Here is a 19,469-nt window from a genome sequence, read left to right as displayed (position 1 = left end):
AAAAAGAAAGTACATTTGTGACAAGGTCTGCTATTAATTACATAGTAAGCTAAAAATACACATTGGTACATTCGAACACGTGTGATGTCAGTGATTTTGTATGCGTCTGTGTGTGTGTGTGTGTGTGTGTGTGTGTGTGTGTGTGAGAAGGGCGCCATCTAGTGTACAACACGGAGATAATTACATCAGATGAACATTACATCAGATAAACGTATATTGATAGAAAATCATTACATGCTGCTCTAGTATGAAAGCTGAGTTGTATTAACGATCGTTAATAACTTGTTGTATTGACCAAAGACATGGTTTGATATTTGTGTTCACAGCTATTCACAATTTTATTAAATTTTTCCCTCATTAAGTGTTTTGATCAATAGTTGTTTAGTTTAAATTTTACATTTAGCTAAAAAAGCATGCTGTTAATTCGCGGTAATGGTTTTGTCATCGACTTTCAAATCAAACCTATAGTTGGAGCACACAGATGTACAACAAAACAGTTCAGATACATAACAAAGACATAGCATTCTTTAAAAATATGACGGATTACTGTACTCTTCACTGTTATAAATAATATTTAGTCTGTCTAAAGTCCTTGCGCATGCGTCTTTGGACTTGCGCTCAGCACCAAGGACAGCGGAGACCAAAAACACGCGCAACCTGGATGATGATGATGATGATGGTGATGACGTGACGGTCGATGTGACGTCAAAGCCAGCGAATCACAGCAACACACAAGCTCCCAGTGTATCTGACACACTCAGTGGAAGATTTACTCATGAACACACACATAGACAGAAATATCTGATCCTCTGTCATTTATTCATTTGTGATTTAATATGTGTACATTGTAAAATATTTTTCTTCCTCCAACCAAAGTATCAGTTTACGTCAAAGTCTTAAGTCTTTCATATGTAGCAACATGCAGAGTACCCTATAAAGTTTACTGAAATTTTCTTTCCATGGTGCTCACACAGCAACATATACAGACTTATCAAATATGATGAAAAGACAAGTTGAATAATAATAATAATAAAAAAAAAATCCTAGACGAGTAATGGCGGAGTAAATGTAGAATCCATAAATGTTGTTTGAAAAGTTCTGTCCATCAGTATGAAAGGTAAACACACAAAAAGCTTCTATGTCTGTATGCATTGAGCGCAGTGTCTCTAAAGTGATACAATCATTAATTAATTAATTTTTTTGGTTGTAGTTATTTGTTTCCCATTGTTGTTGTTTTTTCAGTATTTATTACAGATTAATGAAATTACAGGTGCAATAAATAAGTCTTGCAATACATAAATAGTCCCTCTTGATTTCTTTCACAGGTAAATCTGATCTCAAACAAAATACATTTATCTTTCATGAGAAAATAATAGATGACTGGACCACAAAATTATCCATTTAAATATGATAAAAATAATCGAAAGATTAAAGATAACTGCAACTGCATAGTACCTTAAAATCAGTCTTCAGTCATGTGCAAAAAAAAAACACAAAAAAAACAATTTCATAACTATCAATTAAGATCACAAAAGTCACAATGATAAATGCATTGATTATTAAAAAAACAACAACTAATAATTGCCAAAACCAAGCAGTATTTTGATCAGTAGTTATATATATATATTTTTTACAATACACACTCAGACCCCTGGAATTTAAGATCCATAAAGACATTTCATACTATATATTCAGACAATAACATACATCAAATAGAGAAAAGAAAAACATATAGTGGCCCCAAAGATTATTTGGACATTTTTAGATACGCAGAATGTATGAGTTTCATTGTATTAGGAATGAAATGAGGCTAGACATTTTCACTCTTTTTGACTCTTAACCAATGGTTCCTGAGACAATTTGTTGTGATATTTAAGAACATGTTGCACTAACATTTTACAACTACAAAATGTTATTGATCACTTACAAACTACATTTAAAAAAAAAAAGTGTTTAACATTTTTTTTTTCTATAATAAATGGCATTTGGTTTGACGATCATACATTTTTAAAAGTGCCAAAACACTTTTGGTGCCACTGTATTTCACACAAGCCTTTGCAATGTTAGTTGTGCAAAAACAGTTGTGGTGATGCCAACTGTAGTGTAATTTTTCAGTTTTCTCAGAGAACCTGCAATCCTGTGCATCTGTAAGATGTCCTTACGATATGACAATGGCGCATGCAAACACTTGCTGTGCTGATGGGCTCCAGTGCTCTATGAGTGCTGGGTGACTCCAGCATCCATTTAAGATGGATTACAGCACGTCATCCTGGTTTTCCCTTGCTGGTGTCCTTCTGCGCCGGAACCGCATGCTGGAGAAGAGGGACGAGGCGGTGAGGGCTACACGGCTCAGGCCTACATTTAGACAGTGTACTTCTGATGTCACCGGCACCTCAGCAAAGAGAGCCCTGTCCCGGGACACCCGCATGACGCTGTCGCTGTTCTCGATGTCTTTCACTATATTCAAGATCTCCTGCCTTTCTGTTTGTCGGGTCATCCCACGGATATTGAGTATGGCGGAAACATGCTTCCTCCTGAAACACAAGAAAGATTTATTCACTCTTGACTCATATATGAGGCATTTTGGTATATAAACAATAACTGTATGGCATCATAATAAGTGGCTAAATAAGTGAAACACTGTATCTATTGCATTAGTTAAACCGTAATATGGTAGCATGGTGAGTGGTCAGAGCTGAAACTATACTGGAATAGACCTTCATTAAGTCCGTTTCTCTTTACATGCTTTGCTTTGCATGTATGCGATTGAACGAATCAAATCATTTAAACAGTTGATTCAGGTACGAAACACCGTCATGTTGCTCAGAGACGCAAAACAGTGCCGTGGCTGTGTTTGGAATTAGTTCTGTTGGCGAAATAGATAAAAAAAAACAGGCAATATGGTGTCTATTAATATTAACTTCTTGTTTAATAAAATCACATTTGTACTCATGCTGATTTTTGGAGCAAAAAACAGCGTTCAAACTTTATTCGATATTGTTTAACTATATGAAATGATTTTTTCTGCCCCCATGTCTTGAATTTTCTGATCATTCCTCATGCATTTGAATATTGAATCATGCAGTGAAAAAATGCACACATGCACTAGTCACCCTCCTAGACTTCTTTACAGAGGCCTAATGTTTGCGTGCTAGTGTAGGTGTGTTTTGATTAATTTTTGCAATATACTTGACAATGTCAAATCGCACATTGTTAAAACCCCAATTAACATATTATATTATATACATAGCTGTAAATATATATATATATAGCTGTTTCAGGGTGCAAAGAATCCTAATTTAACCTTCCCAAAGTTGGCTCCTGTTCATTCAAAGTTTCCTTAGATCATAAAATGTGTGAACATACTGTATGTACGGTAGATGGGAGAGATTCCACACGTTCATCAGTTTAAAACCCAAAGGTGTTGCTAATGTTAAACAATAGCAGCACATCTGGGTCATGTATTTGTAGCTTCAAGCTTTATTTAGCACACATTCCACAAAAGAGAGTTTCCTCTGGGTTCTGCAGCAGTATAGGGCTCTTGATTAGGCGACTGCCCTCTCTAGGTTAAACCGTGGAGCTTTAGGTCAGGCCCTGGCAGGATGCCTGTGTTTTTGCTTTGTCTTTGCGAGGATCCAGAGCTGGGCCACTGTACACCTTTCATGCCAATCTGGGGTAGCCAAACAGCCTCCCATAAAAATCAGGAAACTGCAAAGGTCTTGTTTGCTTTTACAAGCCCCTCTTTGCAGTCAAACAGAATGACCATGTTTTGTCAGATGACCCGAGCTCTCTACTTTTCGACCTTAATCATATCAGGGCTTACAATGTGTCCCGGCCGAGCGGCACGCCGCCCCTCAAGACACTCACCGTATGTCAGGGAATTCCCGTACCAGGACGCCAACTTCCATTTGGATGGAGGGAGTGTCTTCCAAAAGAATGATCTCAGATAAGTGAGGAATAGCACTGTCGAGCCATGAGGCGGAGGATTCCTGGATGGGGACGAACAAAGATAACATCAGATCAGTCACCAGATCAATCTTCATACGCAGCGACAGGAACGTACAGATGAACGTTAAGATTAAACACGACTGCCCGGTACTAAAGACGCTTTCCAAAAATACATTATACAATGACTTCTGACAGATAGACAAAGATCACAGCGCCCAAATTACTCCAAAGACTATTTTTACCCTCGTCCCTGGAAAAACAAAAACCTAGAGGATTAAGTATAGGAGCACATGTTGTTCCAATTGAGGGTAAATATCTGAATGCCCATTACACCAAGGCAGTTCTTCCTGACTCTCGGTTTGACCTTAAAGGCAAGTCATGACTTCAAAGACCCAGGCCAGGACATTCTTCCATAAACAATGGCATCCTGTTGTCCACCGAGGTGACAAACAGATGTTTTAACTGAAGCAAGGGGCGGACGCTGCACAGGGGAAAGGAGCGTTTGGGTGGGTCACAGAGATGCCCTTTGGAGCCAAAGCCCTGTTTGTCCGTCTGCCCCCATGCCCGCTCCAGAAGAACCCATTCTTCAGAATCTCTTATGTTTGGAAATTTGTAGGCTAGAGATGGTGTTTAATTGATTAAAACATACTCCGAATCTAGCTCAAAACAGGACGTGACATTTTGGGAATCTGGGAATAAGGATTTAATAAGAAAAATGCCATACTAATAAAAATAAAATGAGGTTACACTTTATTTTATGGTGTCTTTGTTACCAGTAATGCATTACAATTTTGGGTTACTCTATGAAAAACTACCTTATTGAGTTAGGTTTTATGAAAAGTAACGCAAGTTACTTTTGCATTACTTTTTGTCACCTGGTCTTGGCTTGCTTATATATTTTTTAATAACGAAAGTTTTATTTTTGGCACTTTTTCACATCACAAGTGAAGCCTCAGACTGAAGGAAGAACTCCGTCTCTGTACCTCACTCCCGATTTCTTCCAACACAGGGACAGGAGAGATGTTAGTGAATAAATGGGAAAACATAAGAACTTATTTAAAAAAATTAATTTAGATATTTAATTTAAATATTTAATTGTACATTTATTAATGCATTACTTTACTAGTTAAATATATATAATGTGTAACAATGAAACCATAAAATAAAGTGTTACCTAAAATGATTTGAAAAAAAGAAAGAAAAAAAAAACAATCTTAGAACTGTAATTGTGGTTTTCTGTTTCCCATTTAATGCCATAAACATGAAACAAGTTGACAACCACGTATGTTACTCGAACATGGAAAATGTTGACGTTACTGGATATTTAGGAATAACTGCAAGAAAAAAAGTTCTAGCATGCTTTATAGTTATATCATAACTAATATCATATATCTTGCTGACAACAGGGTTATTGTTAACTAAAACTAAACAAAACTTAGAACTTAGTTAGGTTTATGTAGAAGAACTAAAATTACTAACTGGAAATTAGTTCAAATCTAACGCTAAAACTGAAATAAAAATATATTAAACCTAAAAGGTAATTAAAAAAGCACATAACAAAACTAAAATCTAAACTAAAATTAAACAAAATCTGAAAATACAAAAAATACAAAAAAATTTAATATCTGAAATATTAATATAAATATAAAAACTGACTTTTTTATTTATTTAACAGAACAGGTGTGCGTTTAAAAAAAGGAAAAAAAAGTTCTGTGGTAACCAACCGTTATCAATGCTATCGATGCTTTCAGAAAAAGCCCCCCGTGTTAGCAGGAGAAATCTTTGTGACTTACCAGCTCATTGAAGAGTGTTTTTAGGTGCTTTCCTTCATCACGAAGGCGTCCAGCCATCCTCTTCCTCATTTTGAGCGATGTGCAGATGATTCTTCCCCTCATGATGGCCCGCACATATTCGGTCATCACACGCCGGTGCACCTCCCCAACCAGGACCTAAGAGAACAGATCAATCTTATTTGAAACAGATCAATCTTATTTCACCCTGAAGTGCTTTATATTGGGATAATGACTGGTTGACATTATATAATGGTACATTATCCATGGCTAAATCGACAATTAGACATACAGTTGATTTGAGCTGAAATAGTTTTATGTAAAAAGAAAAGGATGAGAGATCTATATAGGTTTAAAGCAGTAATCGTGCAAAAATATTTGTGATGAACCAATACAATACAATTCTTTATAATTAAAGAATCAAAGCATACTTGACAAAGCATTGAAACACGTTTTTAAGAGTCATTTATGATAAATTTGCAGATTGAGGGAAGAAATCATCTTAGTTTACCTCATAAGGTGGATTGTCCATCCTGCGAAACTTCTTAAAGTGCTCTTTTATGAGCGCCTCGATTTGCTCATAAGGCTCAGTGTTGCTCAGCCATTTTCGTTTAATCAGCTTATCAAATAAGGGCTATGTGAAATGAGACAGAACGATCTTGATTAGAAATGACATACACAGTACACTCTGGAATGTACTATATTTGCCTTCACCAGGATGTTAGTGCTTTCATATTTAGAGTCAAGAGAGTGCGGCTAACTTCCTGTTTGAGTCCCATCTTGGTAAAAAAGGATGCAGCGAAACTATGTGGCCCATGAGAGCTGGTAATGCCAGTCTCTACAGCAGACACTGAATACTGTTCGGCGTCAGGCCAGAAACATCTAATTCACTAGTGTTTTTCACATAGTGCTGTTATTTTAGTGTCTGAGAGCCAGGGTAGCGGTGCAAAACAACATCCTTGAGAACAGCCCATAGGGGAAATGCTGATAAGATATTCTTTATATTCTTGGACAGGGACGCATGATAAACATAAGGTATTGAAAAATATGCGTGCGTGCATGTCTATGTGAGGAAGTGTGGGGTGATCTGTGGCAGCCTCACCCTGATATGTTCAAAAAGTCTGTCGTTCAGCACTCGCACACTCAAGCTGACTATCCTGTCCAGAGCTGTGTTGGCTCTACGAATCGAGTCCTCGCTGGTCAAGGGGTCACACTGGCCACAACGCTCCACAAAGCTCCTAAACACAGCAGTTTATATTATAAAAACACTAGAATAATTAAAAAAAATATATAATGGAAATAAAGGATTTTGAGGAAGCCTACCTGAATGTTGGACAGCAGTTGACAAGAGCGATGGTTTTAGCGATGTAACCGTCTTCATTTATCTCACAGTTGTTTACGAGCATCTCATGAAACATCTCCACCTTTCTCTGAAAACTGCAGCAAAAACAATGCATTTAAGAATGGCATGTAGTTAGTATGGCACATTATCTAACTGAAGAATGAACATTTATTTATCTAACAAATAAAATAAATTTTTAGTCATTGCTAGCCAATCATGGGTTATAATTTGGGCTTCTAACTTGGAACCCCATATAAAGCCTATTACATAGTAAAACAGTAAGTTTGTGAACTATTATGCCTAATAAAAAAGGAATATATTTAAAATACATTTATTTCATACTAAGTATAGTTGAAATATATTAACATATTTACTTAAATATCGATAGAGATTTTAATGAGATCTATAATATGGGTTAATATTTGTGCACACTGGATATTTCTTAATATTAAGCCTAAAATGTGTTTAATGTCTTTAAATGCAAGATATTTGAAGTGTACATTAAGATTATATGCCATAGCTCCACTTTAGCATGATCAAATTTACTTTGGTGTATCTTTAGTTGGACTTCTGCACAATTAAACTGCAAAATACGTTTTTCCAATTTAGCACACTTTAAGTATACCAGTATAATATACCAAATTTTAAACTGCAGGTTATTTTTTTTTAAGTACATACACATGTAACTGTATTTTTAAAATACTTGAAATAGATGTATATTACAATTAAAAATCTATTAGAATATGTGTTGAATGTTGTTTATTCTTTTGATGGCAAAGCAGAATTTTCGGCATCATTAGTCCAGTCTTCAGTGTCACATGATCCTTCAGAAATCATTCTAATGTGCTGATCTGCTCTTTAAGAAACATTTTCTAATACTATCAATGTCGAAAACTAAATATTTGCTACTAAATGCAAAAATTTTGTCTCAACTGTAATATTTTTCTACGATTAACACAAAGTTCAATATGTATTAGAAATAAAAACAATTATTTGTAACGCTCTAGGATTATTTAGTGCCACTTTTGATCAAGTTAATGCATCTGGCTGAATAAAAGTATTAATTTCTGACTCCAAACATTTGAATGGCATATTTCAAGTGTCACTTTCCCACCTGTACAGGAAATCTGCCAATCCGTTGAGACTGCATTGAGCAACACGTGAACCCAAATCGCTGTTTACGGCTGCAGATTTCTCAAGGTCTTCTTTAAGCCTCTATAATAAAAAATATAAGAAATATGTTATTTACACACCAGCAAAAACTAAGTGAATTCAAATCCGTTACAAAACTCTTGAAACATCTTGCTCAATGCTACGTCACTCACCAAACAAAAGAACTATTTTCTGATTTCCATAATATCAATCATGACCACTAGGGTGCAATACATAGCCTGCAAAAACAATGTGCTGTAATGGAAACATGCTCACAATGGGAAATGCTTGTTTATTTTGCTTCCAGCTAGGAGACGATTTACTTGTTACACGGAGGTGCATGGATGCCATTCGGCAGGTCTTACATTTTGTTCCAACAACAGACCCAGTGTCTAAAACCTGCTGCAAATACTGCAGACGGCCAGGAACAGTGGGCCATTATACACTAAATCAATACTGAGAAAATGTATTAAAGAAACGTGATATCACATGCTCTGACCCCATTCGCAAGCACAATGTCCTGTTTTATAGAAATGAGCATAAATGGTCCCTGTGCTGACCTGAATAACAGTGTGAGCCAGAGGTAACTGATACTCCTCGATGTTCAGGGTGTCCAGCCATCTCTTTTCCTCCTCCTCCAAAACCTGAGACAGCTCATTGGTCACTTTCCCCTGGAAAACACAACATTTCAACACGCTGGTTATAAGCGTCCTTGCTGTGAGAGGGGACGGCAATATTGGGGCCAGTATTGGGTATAAACGAAACCATAGCATCCATAAAGAAGCAATGCAACCCATATTCAAGACATACATTTTTAAACCAATGTCACTATTTTAGAGATGGGCTTAAGGATTATTAAAAGACCGTACATTGATGCTGCTTAATGAGAGAAGGAGAAAGATATGTTGTCAAACTGACTCCTATTGTGTAGTGCTCATTGTAGACAGGAAAACCGTGCGTTGACCCTGAAATGCCGTACTCTAATTGACCGCGCAGGTTGCAATGACCAGCCATCTCTTTAAATGGACAGGATGTGCCGTTTTTTCAAGGTACACTGAAAATGCTAGAAGATACTTGGGTGACGAAGACTGGGAATTTGGGTTCTTACCCTGACTGAGTTGAGGCAGTCAAGCTGGAGTTTTTCCACCGTCTCGGCCGGCAGCAGTGGGCCGAGCTGCGAGAGGTTAATGGGTGTTGTTATGGTGACTGTTCCAAGGACATCTCTGCAGCAACAACAGGAAGAGCAAATCACAAACTGAGTCTGGACTTCACTCATAAGGAAACATTGAATTATGAAGGAACAGGAATGGGAAGGTACATGAGTGGCTTTCACCTCACTCATATCAACCAGAAGCTATTTATAACAATCTGTTTTAGGTTTGCTGTTGCTGTATGTGGCTTGACAACTGAATACAGCCAGTAATACTTCACAATACAAACTACAAAACAGGTTATCGCTACTGTACATTGCCACCAGGATATACTTTTTTTTGGTTGGTTGGATAAAAACAAAAAACATGGAATCTCTTATTCTCACAAGAGCTGCATTTGATCAAAATTATGAAATATTATTACAATTTGAAATAACTCTTTTCTATTTAAATGCATTTTAAAATGTAATATATTCCTCTGATGCAACGCTGACTTATTCCAGCCTTCAGCGTCACATGATCATTCAGAAATGATTCTAATACGCTGATTTGATGCTCAAGAAACATTTCTTGCCATTATCAGCATTGAAAACAGCTGCTTAATATTTTTGGAAAACTGTTATACATGTTTTTAGGAGTCTTTGATGAATATAAAATTCAAAAGAACATTTATAAGAAATAGAAATCTTTCGGAATGGTATAAATGTCCTTACTGTCACTTCAGATCAGTGTAATGCATCCTTGTTGAATAAAGTATTAATTTCCTTAAAAAATACATATTGACACCAAACCTTTACTCTAAATGAAACAAAATTGTCTGTAAAAATCTGTTCAGTCTTTTTAACTTCACTTCAACACTGAACTGAAGATTGAGATATTTTGTATAGTTTTCCTCCCAAATTTAAACATGACAAAAAAACCATAAAACATATCCATATGAATAAATAGGCTAAATCAAAGTCTTCTGAAGTAATATCGCAGGTTTATACGAAGAACCACCTGAAATTGAGTTGCCAATCACAAATCTTTAACTCTCAAATTTAATTTATGTACATACTAAATTCAAATGTGTGGTTTTACTGAGACGAAACTGTATCAATGGGTCAAACCTGACACGTAATATTTGAATATGTCTTTAGAAGGGACCACTTTTAAAGTACTTTCTGGAACTTGAAAGCTCTTGTTGTCACTCTTTGGTTTATTTGTATTCACAGTGTTTTGAGGGAGCGATCCTAGTCAAACTGCTGGTGTTTACCTTTTGTAAATGTTGTAGAGCCAGTCTAGCAACGAGTATATATCAGTGATCTGCAGATCCCCATTAGTGATAGACTGGAGACGACGGGTAACAGCCTGATGGTAGCTCTGTGTGTACACTTGGAAGGAGTCATATTCCACGGGATAAACAGACACCACGTTACGCCGAGCCGCTCCGAGGTCCTCCACCATACGCACTCTTAGTTTATCCAGGTAGGCCGCGAGCTCGCCCGCCCGTGCTTCTGCATGCTGGGGTAAGTTTGCATCAGCCAACTCGACCACCGCTTCCCTCCAGCGCTTCTTGAACTCCCTCGGCCGTGGGCCTCCTGGAGCGGCTCCTTCACTCTGAGCCCAGTCCCGATCGGCTTGCTCCTCCTGCTGGAGCACCTGCACCACCAGGCCCAGGTTGGGTCCGGCGGTGGGGCTACGCAGAGACTCCCTCACCACGTCCCACAGCTCTTTCTGCAGGGCCTCGTACAGCAGCTCCACATCTTTGGCTTTGCGCCGACTGCTGTCTTTGCTGCTGGGGCTGCTGAAATCCTCCGTCCCCCCTGCCGTCGGGGATTCGGCCTCCCTACACTCCTGCTCCAGCTCCAGAATGTGAGTGTCGGCCAAAAACAAGTCTCTCTTCGTCACCAACTGCAGGATCTCCAATACTGACAAAACAGAGATAAAGAGTTCATGCAATAGACACACAGCAGAGACTGAATACTTCTTTCAGTAATTTTTTTGTCTTTCTTATGTTGTTACAAACAGTTCACTGATATATTTCCATGGAACTCATAAAAAATGATTTGTAAAAGTATCTATAAAGAATATAAAAACAGTTATAAAGTACAAAAAAATAAAGGTTGCCCTTTATCTGAAAACACTTGTGGATTTAATTATTATATTATATTATATTATATTATATTATATTATATTATATTATATTATATTATATTATATTATATTATATTATATTATATTATATTATATTATATAACAAATAACTCTATAAATATTATTAATAAACAGCATAACAGTATATCATATGGGTCTATTTAGATTTTTTTTTATTAATATATATGTTCCAAGTTAAAAAAGGAACATTAAATATAGATTTAGTGACATGAAAAAAATATAATTACATTTTTAATCACAATTACAGCACAAAATTCATGATTGTGATTCGTGACAGGCCTAGCCATAGGCCATATTTGATTTGAGAGCTGCAGGGAAGATGGAAATAATGACAAAATAATGATAAATAAACATTTTTTTGGGGCCAACACTTCATTTAATCTCTCAGTAGCATCATATTTATGTAACCAATACACCTGAAATGAGCAAATTTAACTTTAAAAACTAATTTAACTACTTTTAGAGAACCTGATAGCTACACAATCAAAGCAGACACCTGAAGGAGGATTTACTTCAGACATTGTTTTGGAGGAACAACACTGATTTCCATTTATGCTTTGATATCCAAAGAAGTTTTGGAAATGTTCTCATCATAATGTTTCACTTACAACGCAGCACATGGTGCTATTACTACTTATATAGTCTGAACATACAATTTATGATTTATTGTATGTAAATTAGTTATTTCTAATGCAGTATTTCTTAACCAGGGAGTCGGGACCCACTAGGGTGCCTCATCAAACTGCTATTAAAACATGACAAAACAACAAAATAATCGGCCCAATAGACATTTTCATAATGCGTATATGTATTTCTAAATATGCCAAGCTCTTAAATATTTTATTGGGAAGAAATTGTGAGTTAAAAAAATAAATAAATTCATTGTCCAGTAAACCATGAAAACATGAAAAACCATAGATCAGTCGAATATAGTTGTGGACAATGTGGGTCTGAGAACAACTGGTGAATAAAAATGAATACGGGAACATTATTTTGGCCAGTCAATAAAGTTCTTCAGAATTCCCCCATTTGTAGATTTCACGCCATTAAAACCTAAAACATAAATGCAATATATCTTCCAGATGGTCAAAAGGACTGCCAATGCACTCGGCTGGCTATAGTCTATGATGATCTCACTTGTGTTTCTTACATGTAGCAGCACTTTTTGACATTCCAAAGAAATCTTTGATGAAGCAGACGGGCTCTCACTGAGGTCAGCGCTCACACCCATCCTTCATCATTTCCAGTCCTTTCCTTTGGGATGAACACATTTACTTGGGCTAACAAATTGGTTGGATTACTAGCGATAGATTTTGACAAGCTTCAAGTATTCAATCATTAATTTCATACATATTACATATTACATCAGTCTATAATATATGATGTATATACACTGGTGACTGAAAGTTTGGAATAATGAAGTATTTGTTAAAAAACATAGTAAAACCAGTTATTTTGTGAAATATTATTGCAATATAAAATAGCCGTTTTCTATTTCACTATATTTTTCAAAATGTAAATTATTCCTCTGTTATATGACTCTGTCATATGATTCTTCAATTCTTATATGCTCATTTGGAGCTCAAGAAACATTTATTATTTTTTTCAACACTGAAAACAGATTTATTTGCTTAATATTTTGAGTAAAACGTGATACACTACAGGGTAAGTAAAAAAAAATTCAGCATTGCTATCACAGGAATAAATAAAAATTTTTATATATTAAAATAGGATTAAAATAACAGCTGTTCAAATTTTTTTTACAATTTTTCACAATATTTGTTTTACTGTATTTCTTTTACAAATAAAGGTGCACATAAATGAACTTCTTTAAAAACATTTAAATCTCTTGATTATTCCAAACTTTTGACCTCCAATGCATATCATTTTAATAAATGATACATATATAATGTACTTCTACTCTTCTGTTCATTTCTTTCAGACCATTTTCAAGATGTATCTGTCACAAATCAGCTGTGCAATAATTGTCCCCTCTGTTGAGTTCTTCCTCAGAACACTGAATGGACCGTAAGGGGCTCATTGCGGTGCTGAGTTGCCCATTTATTTCCTGTGACTTCCTGACCTTTTCTTAGAGGGAAGGATGCGGGGGTGTTTGGTTGGCGCCTGACTCATCTGTCCCTATCCCTATCGAGGATGGACTGTCCTGTAATGCCTCGACAGACCCCACACCCTTCTCAAGCGTCCCGTATAATAACAGCCCGAGTGTGCCAGTCCATCGGAAGGAGATCTAAATATAAAACACAATACCGCCAGGGTTATCGCTAACACAGACGGGGGACGAGGTGGAAAAATTAATGTGCTCCCTGTTAAAAATTCACTTCCTCTGCAACTCATTCACGTGAAAATTCCTCCACCCAAGAAAAACATGTCACTGTATCATCTCATTGACTTTGAGACCCGACTGCTGACGTTCATACCTGAAGGGAGAAAAGGTCGACCCTGCAAGCTTCGGTCTGAGAGGAAGAATTTCAAATTTGTCTCCCTTCTAACTGATGAATGAGAATTTGAAAACTATTGACCATGCCCCACAGGAACTTGAATAGGAATTGGAATAACAGGAATTGGTTTTTACTGAATTGCAGTTCAGAGAAACTCAACAGGTAATTGCATTCCGGGTAATAAACTGTAAAAATCTGTTTGCATGCCTCAAAAACCCTTACATTTTAAGACTTTTTCAAACATTTTAGTTGTAAAATAAGGTTGTGTGTGTGTTACAATATATATGCTTATAAACACTTGTGCATTGCAACTGATATACCATTCAGAAAGTCAGTACGATTTGTTTCAAAGAAATGTTTCTATTTCAAATAAATGCTTTTCTTTTGAATTTAACAGTCATCAAAGACTGTATTAAAATGTACCATGGTTTTTACAAAATATGAAGCACCTCAACTATTTTCAACACTGAAAATTATATGAAATGTTGTCTGCACATCAAATCTTATTAAATGCCTATTAAAATGAAGGATCATGTGACACTGAAGACTGGAGTAATTGCTGCTGAAAATAAAGCTTTGCCATCACAGGAATAAGTTACATTTTAGGATATATTAAAGTAGAAAAAGTTATTTTAAACTGTAACAATATTTAACAATAATATAATATATATACAGTACAGACCAAAAGTTTGGAAACATTACTATTTTTAATGTGTTTGAAAGAATTTTCTTCTGCTCATCAAGCCTGTATTTTCTTTCAAAAACATAAAAATAGTAATGTTTCCAATGTTTGTACTGTATATATATATGTATGTATGTATGTATATATATATATATATATATATATATATATATATATATATATATATATATATATATATATATATGTATATATGTATGTATGTATGTATGTATATATATATATATATATATATATATATATATTTTTTTTTTTTTTTTTTTTTGTAAAAACACACTAAAAACTACATGGCTTTCAACATCTGGACCATTGCGTTTCCTATATTAAAGGCTATCATTCTAAACAAATGCATATATAAGTATATATATCTATATGCGTTTGTTAAGAATGATAGCCTCTAATATAGGAAACGCAATGGTCCAGATGTTGAAAGCCCATGTACTAGTTTAAATGTGTTTTATCCCACAGTCATTAAAATGCGGACCTTTGCCAGTAACTCGCTGAGCTGTGGAGAGGACAACACTAGTTCTTTGTTTCCACAGTCTCACGCACTAAATTCATGGTGTGGAACATGCTTGATTTAAGCATAGACATGCCACCACCCTTTCTTAATGAAAACCACAGGGACTAAACTGTTGCCTTTTAAGGGCACGCATGGCACATATGCTACACATATATCCCAACCACAACTTCCAAAAGGACATAACACTGTTTGCTTTTGGCTGAGGATTTAAAAGGTGGAGGCTGATAAGCAACTCGACCCAAAAAATCTGACTAAGCAAGATATCCGCTAACATAGGTCCAACACACCTGCACAACCAACACCTCTCAGCAGGACCAATCAGCCATAACAAGGAAAAGATTAGCCTGGATTCTAGGAATGTAGCAGAACATGATCTGTTCTTTGTCGTGCCACAGGTTCAGGACCATTTTCCATTAACCCTCTGTGTTTCAGAGTCAAAATCACCCACCTATCAAGTCGGATCAGGAGAAAACCAAAGAACTTGAGAAATGGCAGCTCACATAAACTCCCGTTCTCATTTATTCACTTCCCCTATTTAATGCTCAGCATGTGCAGAGTAGACATATTTTCCCCAGAAGTGAAATATTTAATAAGTGGAGGATGATTGTATTTCCTGCCTCTGCCTTAGCAGCGCAGATGGGTCGAACGATACTGAGCCCGTCCTTTAGGAATTCCACATGCTAAAATTTTGTTTCAATGTCCAGGCCCAGTGAGGCTTCCAAGCGACAACTGGGCTCGCCTGCCACTGGAGACCTTTAGGTCAGGATTTAAAGTGATCACATGAGCCCCTCTCAGGACAGAACGGTCCCACTCCTTCCATAATTTATTTGGACATGGCCAACGTCAACAGAACAATCCTAAATTGGACCATTTGGAAAACGCGAACTCCACCTTACCCTAAGCACTACCCTGCTCTCACTTAATGCTTGTTGGTTTATTTGACATGCATGAACAAATCCTCCTTCCAAATGTTGGACAATAGCTGGATAAGGTGGAAGTGTTGGCTATTCATTTCACAAGTGACTCTGCCAGTTGGCATGCAGGAATATTTGCTATCATAAACGGGAACGCATTGATTGCAAACATTCCACTCAGATACTGATTCCATGGCGGGCATGACAGAATGGTTCACAGCTGTAGTTATGGCTTATGGTTAGAGGTTACGGCTCGTAATTTGGCGAGGTCTGGAAATCATTCACTAGTATGAGGGGTAAACGCCCTTCTATATGGCTTCTTTATCAATTCAGTCATGTCATCTTACACTCTGCCTATCCCAAAGACAACTAAATGGTTTCAGACCTGAGTGATACCAGCCATCTGAATGCAACGTAGACCTTGCTCTCTGAACTCACAGCAAAGCAACAGTGAGGTTTAGTTGCAACATGTTTTGTGTTCCAAGAACAATTGTTGCAACATCATGGAAAGGATAGTATTATTGTAAAAAAACCCCCAAAAAAAACACAAATTTATTTGGTATTAAAATTATTAGGGATGCCTTCGACTAAAGATTTTATGGTTGACTAGTAGTCATTAATTTTAAGCATTAGTCGACTAATTGCAATTATTTAAATAATTAAAATAGCCTAATAAGCACTCAAGCACATGCTCAAGCTTGGCACAGTACACCGGCAGAAGTAATGATCATGATTGTGTCAGTGAAAAACAGTAAGGACACTGAACTTCAATTTTTATAATTTGATAAACTAGCGCTTTCTTTTTTCTTAGTTTAAGAGGTGAACTCCGCGACACCGCAGTAGTGATGCACCTTGTTTCATACTGATTACATAATCTGAGAAAATTTGTTTTCCACTTTAATTGGTTCATTTGAAAGTAGACATTTCACTCTCTGTAGATATATTTGTAATGTCTGTAAGGCAAAGATATAAACAGAGTTTCGCTCTCAAGTTCACAGAGACGACAAAAAGTGTATCCGGTTTGCCTTCTTTATTTTACAAAAGTGCATTTTGTTGTTATTGCGAGCGCACACAAATAAACTTAGAGTCTTATCAGATTTGAAAGATGTATTACACTTATCTAAATGACCAAAAATGACAGAATATTAAGAGGAAGTGAGAGCATGCGGTGCCTTAGTTTATATAAATAAGATCAATTATAAGTTATTATATATATTTTAGTCTAAAATTGTTTAAAAAAATGGCACAGGAAGTAATGGCATTGAGAATGTTTTGACAACTCCTACTCAAGTGAAATCTGATCTGGTTTAGCAGAAGTTGACAATTTACAGTTGAAACACCTCCATGAACAGAATTCACGTTCTGTTCTTTGCTCCATTTTCTTGATCTTCTTGGATGTGCAGTGACCGAGGCATGTGTGCCCTTACACATTATCTGAAGCATTACTTTTACATTTCATCTTTCCTATGCCCCCATATGTTCAAATGCATCGTTTGTGAAGATGTTTGATAACATTCTTCAAAAAAGGCTCTCTGTGAATTAAATAATTAAAGATTTGATTATCATTCACTCAGGAATGTGGGACCACTTGAGAACAGCTGGGTGGATGGAGCAATGCTTTCTTTTGTCACAACACTTATGCCTGCAAAATAAATGGGAAGAAGGACTTTATTTTTGCTCATACGCAACAACTTTTCTTGAATACTTAGGAAACCACAAAAACAGACTAAACTGAGAAAAAAAGTGTTCATCATTGGCATCTGATCAGTGTGTGAACAAAAATGCTCTTCACCCAAATAACAGATAAATCAAAAAGTGTCTGGTGGTCTCTTCAGCTGAGAGTTGCTAACTTGGAAATCCACATGACTGTTGCGGGAGGTCACCAGAAGATTTCCCGTCAACATAATGTGGCTAAATACACAAATAAAAAATGATTTTTTGCTGTGTCAGCTGGGAAATGCAAAGCAGCAAGAGACACCAACACTGTCCCCCCTGCTGAAACAAAGCAAAGACATGACCAAACATGACACTGTGGGGCACATTCAGTTCCCTTTTGCGCAGATTCCTCTTTTATCATGTTCCATGCAGCATTAACACCAGGAGAAAAGATTGATGGTTTAAATTTGACAGCCCCCTATAGCCCGTATGGTGAAAACAGCAGAAAATTCTTGAAAATCAGCTAAAATGCATGCCACCCTGACAGGCATCTTCCCTGATCTTTCTGCAAAATTTAGTTCCAACTCTAATCAAACACACATGAACCTGTTAATCAGAGTCTTGCTTAAAATGATTGTGTTATTATGTAAGAGCAGGGCTGAAACTAAATTATATAAAGTTGAGCACACAATGAACTCTGTTGACTGTTAAACAAATGCATAAGCAACCGCTAATACTTGTAGAAATGTTTGCAAAACAGTCCAGGCCTGTGACGATAGCAACTACTGCTAACTCGATGTTCCCGATCTTGCCCTTCACAACCATCCTTTATGCCAATATTCTTTAAGCAATAGACCCTGCAAGTTGTTGCTGGTTTTGAACCTTATCTCTCCTTGTCTTGCAGTAAAAAGCCTGAAACCCGAGCATGCAATCATGTGCAAATTCCTGTCTTGCATGTACCATGCTCATGCAGAATAAGCTTAACAATCAAGCTCTGGTAGAGTACAGTTGTGGTCAAAAGTTAAGAAACAAAAGCATTAAAGACTGTACATTGATAGTTTAATTAATTAGCAGATAATTCAATGTTTAATGCCATCACAGTCTATTAAGATTGTTTGTATACTATATACTAAATACTTACACTTACATAAACAATTACAAAACAACTGTTATAAATAGTGTTTACTTATTTTTATGTACCCTGTGAGGAATGTGAGTCTATGAGTTGCTGAATGGTTACTCTACAAATGCACAGCTAATATTCAATTAACTGTTTACCTGAAAGTGGCTCCCTGGGTTTGACCTCAGGCACCTCCTCCACCGGCTCCTCCTCGGGCCCCTGAGATGAATGGTCCTGCATGGACTCCCTCTTCATCTTGCCCTTGCCCACCATCTTCAGGAAGGAGAGTCGGCGACTGGTGGAGTCAGCATCCGTTTCTGAGCACAGGTCACCATTAGTCAAGCTATCCTTGCACTTTCCCGCCATTCTATAGAAGAAGAAAGTTGATGAGGAGAAGCATGAGTGTGGGGAAGTGGGGGAAGTCGTGGCCTAGTGGTTAGAGAGTTTGGCTCCTAAACCTAAGGTTGTGGGTTCGAATCTTGGGCCGGCAATACCACAACTGAGATGCCCATGAGCAGGGCATTGAACCGCAACTGCTGCCCACTGCTCCGGGTGTG

The 19,469-nt window shown here is 36.8% G+C and overlaps 1 protein-coding gene across 2 annotated transcripts in view; it reads right to left on the bottom strand.

The window, feature by feature from the left end:
- Positions 1–800: 800 nt before the first annotated feature.
- LOC127972519 (tumor necrosis factor alpha-induced protein 2-like) overlaps positions 801–19,469 on the bottom strand; it is a 28,334-nt gene continuing 9,665 nt past the window's right edge. For both annotated transcript variants that reach the window (XM_052576077.1, XM_052576076.1), the window contains exons 3-13: positions 19,071–19,279; positions 10,639–11,293; positions 9,341–9,455; positions 8,793–8,903; positions 8,195–8,295; positions 7,062–7,175; positions 6,841–6,976; positions 6,250–6,372; positions 5,742–5,897; positions 3,868–3,989; positions 801–2,534 (exon numbers count right to left, since the gene is read on the bottom strand). In XM_052576077.1, the coding sequence (XP_052432037.1) occupies positions 2,255–2,534; positions 3,868–3,989; positions 5,742–5,897; positions 6,250–6,372; positions 6,841–6,976; positions 7,062–7,175; positions 8,195–8,295; positions 8,793–8,903; positions 9,341–9,455; positions 10,639–11,293; positions 19,071–19,279 (2,122 nt within the window). In that variant the 3' untranslated portion in view covers positions 801–2,254. The remainder of the gene's footprint in view (positions 2,535–3,867; positions 3,990–5,741; positions 5,898–6,249; positions 6,373–6,840; positions 6,977–7,061; positions 7,176–8,194; positions 8,296–8,792; positions 8,904–9,340; positions 9,456–10,638; positions 11,294–19,070; positions 19,280–19,469) is intronic.

This window comes from Carassius gibelio, chromosome B15, assembly GCF_023724105.1.
Source record: "Carassius gibelio isolate Cgi1373 ecotype wild population from Czech Republic chromosome B15, carGib1.2-hapl.c, whole genome shotgun sequence".
Classification (NCBI taxonomy): Eukaryota; Metazoa; Chordata; class Actinopteri; order Cypriniformes; family Cyprinidae; genus Carassius; species Carassius gibelio.
This window is presented reverse-complemented; position numbering and strand designations above follow the sequence as displayed.